Genomic DNA, 10,356 nt, shown 5'->3' on the forward strand with positions numbered 1-10,356 from the left:
GAAATCAGCCGGGGAGGCCTGCTGAGTAGTGGACCAGCGGTCTGTGCACACCCAGGTCTGAAAGTGCTGCATCGTGTGCTGTGCATGCTTCTGCTGCTGCTTGTTTCTTCTGGCATCTGAGTTCTTCTGTTCATGTTCAAGATGGTGGTGTCTTAAACTTGTGACAGTCTTCCCATATTGTGTCCATTTCTAGTCTCTTGGGTCTCCACCCCACCTCACTTAATATGCCATTCTTTGTTTATTTGCCTGCTCTTGAGACAAGTTCTCACTCTGAAGTCCAGGCAGGCCTCCACTTCAGACATGAGCCTTGGCACCTGCCTCTTTTTTATTGATTGCTGATTGATGCTTCTGACCATGTGACTGAGGTAGTTAGATGTAACAAAAGTGTATTAGTTTCTTTTAAGAGGTGTTCAACTTTATTTTTTAACTTTCATTTTACAACTTGTTTCCAGCTCATTCTTGCAGGGGCTCTTAGGATTGCTGACAAGGTAGAGTCAGGGAAGACATCCGTGGTGGTGCACTGCAGTGATGGCTGGGATCGCACAGCTCAGCTCACTTCCCTGGCCATGCTCATGTTGGATGGATACTATCGAACCATTCGAGGATTTGAAGTTCTTGTGGAGAAAGAGTGGCTAAGCTTTGGACATCGATTCCAGCTAGTGAGTACAAAACTTTGATTTTACTGTGTGTAGTCTTTGTGGTCATGTGGGCATGTGCATTTGTGTGCAAGCCAGGGGTGGTTGTTGGTTTTCTTCCTCAGTTACTGTCTACCTTACTTTTATTTAGAGATGTGGTCCTTCACTGAACCTGGAGAATATAAGTTCAGGGTAGGCTGCTAGCCAGCTGAACCAAGAGATCTGCCATTTCTGCCTGTCCATGCTGGGCTTATAGGCATGCATAGTATACCTTTTACTTAGGTGTTGGGACCAAACTCAGGTCTTGGTGTTTTTGTGGTAAATACTTTCCTGACTGAGCTGCCCAACACCTTCCTTTTAATGTTTCAAAAGCATCTTGTGTAAGTTAGAAAATTGGCCATTTATCCAGCAGAGTGAAGTCACGAGAGCACTGTAGTTGGCAAAGTGTTAGTATATTCTTATGTATTGCAGTCTGAACCCAGGGTGGGCCATCTGTCAGGCATCTGACCCTGTCTTTTCTATGATATCTGCCTAGAAATTCAGCTGTTACTAATGGCCATGGTGCTGTCTCTCCAAATGGAGCAATAAAATACTGCTAGCTTTCCCTTTGGGCTTGTATGAAAATGACAGTAGTTCAATTATTAATTCATTTATATATAATATTGCTAATGTACATCAAGGTCTAAAGTAATTAGGAACTAAAATAATGGAGTTAAAAAAATCTGGGGCCTCGATGTTTAAGAACACTTGCTCTTATAGAGGATTTTGAGTTCCGTTTCCCAGCACTCAGGTCTGGTGGCTCCCAAGTGCCTGTAACTCCAGTGCGAGTGGAGCTGATGCTCATTTGGCCTTTGGGTGTCAGTCTTCATGTGCACATAAGAATAAAAATTACTTTAACCAAAGTTTAACACCTTTGGACTAAAATCTACCTCCCTGATTATGCTTTCCATAAATTTGGAAAGTGGTGCAGGTTCTCTTATGAAAATGACAAAATATTAAGCCCTGTATTGTTCAAAGTTTATTATTTATTTAGAACTTGTGATTAAACCCAAGAACACATACAGCCCAGACAAGCACTTCACCACTTAAAAGCAAACAAACAAACAAAAAACCAACAAAAACAAAAACCGTTTTATTTTGAGACTTGGGGTTTTGCCATATTTCCCGGGCTGACCCCTAAATGTAGTTACAGTTCCACTTGTGACTCTCTAGCCTCAGTGCCGTGAGCAGCTGCAGTCTTCCGTCTGTACCACTGGGACTGGCCAGTTGTTTATAGTACATTTCACAATTAGGAGGGCCTGAGAATGTGTTGTAAGTGGGATTAAAAAGTTTGTTTATCCATGAATCCAAAGTATATATCTAAAACAGCTAAAATGTACCTAGGAAATCAGTGCTTAGATTCATGTCCAGAAACAAGCATATATCCTTTCCTGAGGCCATCAGTCCCACTTAGACTCCCTGCTGGAATTTGTGATAATGAAATGAGGCTTTCTGCTTCCTGTTGTCCCACACCCCCTTTGGAGACGCATGAAAAGCATTTCTTGTTATTTTTCAGCATTTGACCATAACTGTCTTTCCACATTACCCATAAGCTTCAGCTTTTAGGATGAACATCCTTAATTGGTCTTTTCTCCACACTCCAGTTGTCCACCAGTATTACTTATGGCTGTCTATAAGCTTATCTCAGTTCATTAGTGAAATGGGATTATGTCCTCCTTGAAAAGAGAAAACACTTTGCCTTTGCTTCCTTGTACTGTGCTTTGGACTCAGGGCGTTCTTCAGTGGAATGTTAAAATGGTTTCTCTTCAGCACTGTATTGGAATCAGGAAACCTGGGAACAGCAACCTTGTAGACCTCTGTTATCCTTCTATGTTGTTTGTATTGGAATCAGAGCGAAGACTGGGAACAGCAACCTTGTAGACCTCTGTTATCCTTCTATGTTGTTTGTATTGGAATCAGAGTGAAGACTGGGGTCATCTTCCTAGGAAGGAGAAGTAGGATGGCAAATGTCTGGGTTGAGAATTAGTAATGACCAAGACAAGAGTCTAGTTGAGGAAGAAACCAGAGCATTAGAGGCCTAGATAGCACTGAGGATGTGGGTCCTAGCATCTGTACAGATGCTCTAGAAGGCACTGAGGATATGGATCCTGGAATCTGCATAGATGCTCTAGAAGGCACTGAGGATATGGGTCCCGGAATCTGAACAGATGCTCTAGAAGGCACTGAGGATATGGATCCTGGAATCTGCATAGATGCTCTAGAAGGCACTGAGGATATGGATCCTAACATCTGTACAGATGCTCTAGAAGGCACTGAGGATATGGGTCCCGGAATCTGCATAGATGCTCTTCAATATTAGTCCCTAGAAGGGTTTACCAGCCGTGTTTATAAGTTAACTTCAAAAAACTGGCACTTAAAATTGGTTGGCTCTTTTGAATGTCAATTGTCAAGCACAGCATGGCACTTGCAGCATCATTCTCAGTGCTTAGCATTTTCCCATTTTTCTCTGTACAATGTACTTAACAGGAAACGCTCTTTAAAACATTCTTCCTTAAAAGAGCTGTGTTTCAGACCCGTAAACTGATATTACTTGCTTTGGCCACCCATTTTACTCTTCCTAGTTGCACCATTAAAGGGGCTCCTTTTCTTAAAATAAGGATCACCCCATCAAGAAGGCATCCAGTCAAGACTAATGCTACAGTCAATCTGTGGAAGTTTATGAGGAAAATACTATATAGGTATATCGTCGTTTTTGGGGATTTGTGGATGTTTTGAAATCTGTCAAAACTTAGAAAATGATGATGTTTCTTAAGGTTATAACATCCAGGAAAAAAATTTATCTTTCTGACCCCCCTAAATTCTTTTGTTCTCCTACATTTTCTATAATTTTTTGTAACATTATGCATTGGTTATGCAGAAAACACTAGTTCACAATTATAGAGAGCCTCCTGATTTATTGTTTCATTCTACTGTACTAGAGGCGTATGTATGTGGTTTTATCAGAAAAGTGGATAAGGCATGTTTACTAAAACTCAGATCTTCAAATGGTTAGCAACAAATACTGTCCATACTGTATTTTACATTAAGGAAAACAAACTGCATTTTTGAAAACCATCCCATCATATATTCAAGTCTTATGAGACCCATAGTTAACCTGAAAATGTTATTTCCTTGCATTCTGATGCACAGGATAATAGCAAATCACACATGTGCCTTCTCCATTTTGTCAGGAGATTAAAATATTTACTCCTACGGAAAACTTATTAAAATTGATTTTTCCTGCTTTGCCATTGATATTGTCTAAGAAAACTTGATTTTTTTCCTTCAGTCATGAGCATCTGCAGCATAGAATACATACAGCCTACTGTAGCCCAGCTTGACAACCACCAGCAGTATGCATTTGTACAAGTACCATGCTGCACACTGGGAGAGAAGAACCAAAACACATCGTAGGAGTGTGGCAATATTTTTACATGGAAGCCTGCCCCAGAAGTCTTATACCCCACTTTTTGAACGAATCCTTGCTTTGAGATTTTCAGTTGCATGGGAGGGAACCCATTTGTGTGAAGAACAGATCCAAGTACTTCCGAAAGTTCTTGGGATTTGTGCTAATGTAGTTATCTCCTGAGGAGGGGCCCTTTGTCCAGGCCCTTTCATAATGAATGTCTTATCACAGGAAGTTAAATCTCTTGGACAAAAATCTAGGCTCTAAGGACTGTTTCTCCTCTGTTGTTTTAGAATCGGAGTTTCATTCATTAAAGTAGTAATGTGGCAGTTGGCATGAAAATGTTAATAAATTTCTCCTTGGTTGAGTTGTGATTTCTACTTTGTAATACTTTCAAAGATGTTTTGAAGAAATTAAAATACTGACCAATTGTACTTTTAGTAAGTAAAATATCCTACAAGTGACATTTCATTCTTTGCTTCAGAGAGTTGGCCATGGAGATAAGAACCATGCAGATGCAGACAGATCACCTGTTTTCCTTCAGTTCATTGACTGTGTCTGGCAGATGACAAGACAGGTAACACATCATACTAATACTCTTCTCACACATCTCCTCTAAGCTCAGAGTGGAGAGACTAGATCACTGATTGCCTTATGATTCCTGGGTAGAATTCCTCGTAATAACAGCTGTTGTCATTGTCTGGTATTAAAACTTGTTTAGAGAAATATTAATGAACAGTTGATAGTAACATCTCAACCAGGGAACTGATAAAAATGTAAGAGAATCCTCCTATGAAATAATAATCCATTGCTGACTGAAAGCTCTGTATACTTTGCTAAGGAAGATGAAGAAACAAGCTACATTAATTCTAGCCAAACCAAACACTATTTTGAATCATTTTAGTTGTTTTTAAGGAAGTGTTTGGATAGAAAATGTAAGGCAGGGATCACAGGGCCCCTTCTCAGTTATAGAGCTATAACATGTTTGTTTGAAATAGTTGTGTAAACTGCCTCAGTCTAGAAAGGCACTAGAAGATAACACTTGGTTCACAAAGGAAGCAGAGCCACAGGGTTTTGAAAATGGTTTCAGGAGTAGGATTAAGCCTGAAGGCATATAGTTCTTGTCACTAGAGACACACCAGGAAGACAAATAAGGCAAGAATCTGGACCAGCTATCTGATTGGCAGGATCCACCAACCTCTAACAAAGTCACTAGGTATAACGTGGGAGCTGGGACTGATTAGGGTGCTCTTGCGGTAGGATAGGGAGTTGTTTGTTTTTTTTTTTTTTTTTTTTTTTAGAAATGTGATATAATTCTAAATCAATAAGTGGGGGGGAAAAACAGAAGTTGAAAGCAGCTTAGGGGTATGTTAGCTACTTATCTAAACAAGTTTTAGCAGTAAACCACATGTCTCCGTAGATTTTAGTTAGGTCAACAGGGACTTTTTCTAAAATAGCAAGGCAGTATTTTCCAGGTTGTTGTGGAATCTTTCATAAGCTCCTAATATAAATACAGATTTACAAATAAGTTTCTGAATGCTTTTGTAATACTAATAGGATGGATTAAATTGAGCTTTTTGCTACCGTTTGATGGTCTGTAATTTAATTCTTCCATTGATAGTCCTCCAAAATTGTGTTGTATAAAATGAAGACACTGAATGAGGCTTGGGTAAGGTTGAATTCTGTGTTGAACTGATGCTGCCAGTTGTGACTCACAGGACCTGTTTCTCAACCAGACAAATAGGTTGACTTATCTGCACACAATTACCTGCATAATTGCACAGATACTGACTTCTGTGTATATACTGATGGCATTTGCTGGACACATTTGATATTTTTAATTCTTAGAAATAAGACACGTTGAAACTAAAAGAAAACTAAGCATGGAAGACCAGACTCAACAGACTTGCTCCAAGTCATAATTCAGTGGCTGGCAATTATAGAAGGTCAAGGCAGAGCAGACATAAAACCAGCATAAAGTCCACTCGATACATGCTGCATGAGAGAAACTCTACCATGGAAAGGAAAACAGAAAATGCCATAATGGCTTAGGTAGTTTCAAATCTATCTAAATACTGTTACAAAGGATCTACTCATGACAGAGATAATTGTGCTCAATTTGCAGTTCCCTACTGCATTTGAATTCAATGAATATTTCCTCATTACCATCCTGGACCACTTGTACAGCTGTTTATTTGGGACATTCCTCTGTAACAGTGAACAGCAGAGGGGGAAAGAGGTAAAGTATAAGCTGTGGCTCTCACTCTGGTATGTATTTGGTTTTATTGTTTCTCAGAAGATATACTAGGATTACTTCTACCCATGAAATGGGGATGAGGGAATCATCCTCTAATCACAGAAAACTCCAGAGGCTAAGGTAGAAGGGTCACAAATCTGAGGCCAGCCTTTTAAAACAGATCCTGTCTCAAAATAAGTCTGAAGAAAAGATGCAGAGAGGATGCTGTAGATGTACAGTTCAGTGATGGATTGCTTGCCCAGCTCTGTCAGGTGCTGCGTTTAATCATGCTACTGCAACAAAAGAACCACTCTGTAGAGGTGTCACTGCTGGCAGTATTGATTGCACCCTCCATGCACATCAACTTTTATTCTGAAAACTGCCAGAAAATAGGTTGTTCTGGGAGAGTACTCACACTGAAAAGCCCTGCTACCAGTTCAGGTGTTAGACTCACTAACGTCCAAGTTTCTTTTTGTTTGTAAAATACGCAAATTGTATTTACTGTTATGAAAATTAAGTGCTTCTTAGACTGTACCTTGCAGGTAGTATATCTAATAGTGAATGTATTTCTGTGCATTGTAGGCTTTCTGTATGTTACGGGATATTAGATAATCACAAATAGAGCACAGCAGTGTTCTAATTACTTTCAATAAGTCTTAATCATACAATTTAAATACCATAAACCCTCTTTAAAGTGATAATTTAATGGCAGAGCCACAGAATCAGGGCCATCGCCATTTAATTTAGAGCATTTTCATCACACCAGTCCCCCCACATCTGTTTGTCCACATTCTCCCAGGTTTGGGCAGGTATTAACCTGGTTTCTTCTCTGTGGATGGGCCTCTTGTGAACATTCCATTTAAATGGAATATTCCAGCATGTGACTTTTGTATCTGGCTCTTTGCGTTAGTATCTTTTCTTTTCTTTTTTTTTTTTTGAGCTGAGGCCCGAACCCAGGGCCTTGCACTTACTAGGCAGGCGCTCTACCACTGAGCTAAATCCCCAACTGTTTATGTCATAGCACTCCCTTTCTCTCCATGGTCAAATAGTCTTCCACTGTGTGTGTCCATCAGTTGATGGTCTTTTGGGTTGTTCTTTATTTTTGGCTGTTGTGAACAGTATTACTTTAAACATATGGAGCACTTTTATTTTTCGTGTATGGGCATTTGTTGGGAGACCAGAGAAGAAGGTATTGGATGCCCTGGAGCTGATTTTTTTTTTTTTTTTTTTAGCTACCTGATGTGGATAAATTTTGATCCTTTCTCCAGCACTGAGGCACTTCATGTACAAATATTTTTCAATCTGCAAAAAATGGAATTGCTGGGTCCCTCGGGTTACCTGTGTTTAACTCTGAACAGTTGCTTTCATTTTCATTGAAGTAGGTCTGTCACCTAAGTGTCCGGTCCTTTTTCCTCTTCTGTTGATTTTAATGATCACACAATACTACACAAATTTCACCTAGGGTTTAAACTGCTGATGTGGTAGGGGATCTTACCTATTTTTCCCTCTTGCAGAATCTTCCTAAAAGGACAGTGTCACTGTGGTCCTACATAAACAGCCAGCTGGAAGATTTCACTAATCCTCTCTATGGGAGCTACTCCAATCATGTCCTTTACCCAGTAGCCAGCATGCGCCACCTAGAACTCTGGGTGGGATATTACATAAGGTGGAATCCCCGGATGAAACCACAGGTACAAATCTACAATACACACTCAGAACTCTGTCCATTAGTGGTAATAATCCCCAAAGTCGCAGAAGCACTGCCTAAAGCAGTCATAAGACTTTCCCAACTGTACACATCCTGAAGAAAAAACTTTATGAAAGCCTAAAAACTGCAGGTCCTGAAGAGTTGTAACTAAATGATGTATTTATCATAAAGTAGCATCTTCCAGAAACACCTAAAGTCAGTGAAAGATCAGTGGTGACAATAAAACCTGAATTTAATTCCACTGAGGAACTGAAGTGTGGGGCTGTTCAACTGTTGAGCCAGCCAGTGTCACAAAGCCCAGAGAATGGATGGTTAAGATCTTGAGTTTGGCTGGGATTCCCACTACAGTGATTTTGTTTGCTCTTGCAGGAACCTATCCACAACAGATACAAAGAACTTCTTGCCAAAAGAGCAGAGCTTCAGAGAAAAGTGGAGGAACTTCAGAGAGAAATTTCCAACCGCTCAACCTCCTCTTCAGAGAGAGCCAGTTCTCCTGCACAGTGTGTGACTCCTGTCCAAACTGTTGTATGAAAGGACTATTAGTCAGGGGCATCGTTGACATTACAGCACCTTATTGGTAGAAAGCCTTCGTGTTTTAAACCCATTTATGGGAGAGACCTTCAGATGCTGTATTTATTTCAAGTCTCTCATTAGATGAGTTTAGAAACACCTGGTGCAGGTGACAATGGAAATCATTTCATTTGTAATTAAAGTATGACACTAATCTTTAGTCACCCAAAGAATACTCAAGTACTGGAATCCTGTATCCACAGTGGGAACAAAGTTTTAATTTAAAGATGTCTTAAAGAACTGAGCACCTGATAAATAAGATCTCTAGGTGGGAGAAAAGCAAGAGCAGCTGTTCTTATACCTGAGAGCATATGTACTGGGCCTTGATGGACATGTTAGATCAAAATCACTTCTCAAATTTCCCAGTTTTTGTGGTATTTAATATAGTAAAAAGCATTGTCTTGAGATTATTATGGCGTATCGGTAGTTTAAGATTGCTGCTGACATTGTAATTAGGGTATTTTCAATGGCAGTTTGGAAATGATGCCTTATATATGTGCTTTGGTGTGGGGGATGAAGGGACAAGCAGTAACTGTCCTCCAGGAATTCAAAGAACATTCCAGACCCTTCAAACTAATTTCCATTTGTATGTTGATCACTAATATCACGGAAGACATTTTAGAAACTATTACTCTACTTTATCTTAATGCTAATTGGTGAGTTTTAAGACAGTATTTTAAAACCTTCAAAGTCTGACTTTAGTGCTTTAAGTTTCACATGAACACTTTACCAAAGAACACACTGCATGTAAAGAGTTACAATCTCAGTGCCAGCAAGTAAAGCCTTGTTTCTCTACTCACTGGAGTTGGGTGCTGGTGTGAACAATTCACCCTCTGGTGTCTATTTACCCTGTATAAGAGCCATATGTAATGTACTGTATGTAACAAAGGAACTTATTACCACTTGGGCTTTTAATTAAATGACTTCAAACTATGTCCTTGTCCACAGTTGTCTAAAGTACCTCCCTCAACCCCACTCCAAAAATGTTACCTAGAAATGTTCAATTTGAGCCTACCTGTCCTTGACACCTAAATCAAAACTACAAAAATAACCCTATTCTCAGTCACTAATTCATTATTGTCTGAACTGTCATCCTGTTGATGCTGGAATTAGTACAATGCACATATACACACAGGTCTCCCCATTCCTCTTTTATTTGTGCTTGTCTGGACATTGAACCTAGAGCCTCACACTTGCCAGGCAAGTCCTGTACTACTGAGCTACATTCCCAACATAACCCAGTCTTAACAAAATTGGTACCAAATGCTTTGGTTTGATATAAAATTTAGTCATAAGAAAATTTTTAGGAGGTATTTCTTACTAACCAGTATTCAAATAAGGTTTCTATAGTAGTTCACACTTTCATCTCTAGTCTGTTTTCCTCATGGAAACTTTTATCGTCTTGGTATGGCACAAAGGGATGCAGATGGGATTCAGACATTAAAGCTGATTGTATAATCATTCAAAAGCCAGAGGAATAGAAGTAAAACTCTTATCACATTTCCCTTTAAAACCTTCTGATGTCTTCTGTGTGGAGTGTACACACTAAAAGCACTTCTTGTGGGATCCACCACATTCCTGGCACTTCTTTCTTGCTCAGCGTGGGATCCATGTAGGCATCTTGTACAGAGTACAGAGGAGCAAACAAGAACTGAAGCAGAATCAAAACCCAAAGCCCTACAGTTTGGATCCAGCTGGAATCAGGTAAGATAGCATCTGTCAATTATGCTAATTAGGAGTTGGAGCCATTACCACTCAAATG

At 39.7% G+C, this 10,356-nt stretch overlaps 1 protein-coding gene across 4 annotated transcripts in view; it reads left to right on the plus strand.

Annotated features, from left to right (window-relative positions):
• The window catches only part of Mtmr2 (myotubularin related protein 2), a 68,591-nt gene that overhangs the window by 56,572 nt on the left and 1,663 nt on the right, over positions 1-10,356 (plus strand). For all 4 annotated transcript variants that reach the window (XM_036191717.1, XM_036191715.1, XM_036191716.1 and 1 more), the window contains 5 exons: positions 453-659; positions 4,565-4,657; positions 6,206-6,319; positions 7,831-8,007; positions 8,394-10,298. In XM_036191717.1, coding sequence (XP_036047610.1) covers positions 453-659; positions 4,565-4,657; positions 6,206-6,319; positions 7,831-8,007; positions 8,394-8,555 — 753 coding nt within the window. In that variant the 3' untranslated portion in view covers positions 8,556-10,298. The remainder of the gene's footprint in view (positions 1-452; positions 660-4,564; positions 4,658-6,205; positions 6,320-7,830; positions 8,008-8,393; positions 10,299-10,356) is intronic.

The sequence above is a fragment of the Onychomys torridus genome, chromosome 7, assembly GCF_903995425.1.
Source record: "Onychomys torridus chromosome 7, mOncTor1.1, whole genome shotgun sequence".
In the NCBI taxonomy this organism is placed as follows: domain Eukaryota; kingdom Metazoa; phylum Chordata; class Mammalia; order Rodentia; family Cricetidae; genus Onychomys; species Onychomys torridus.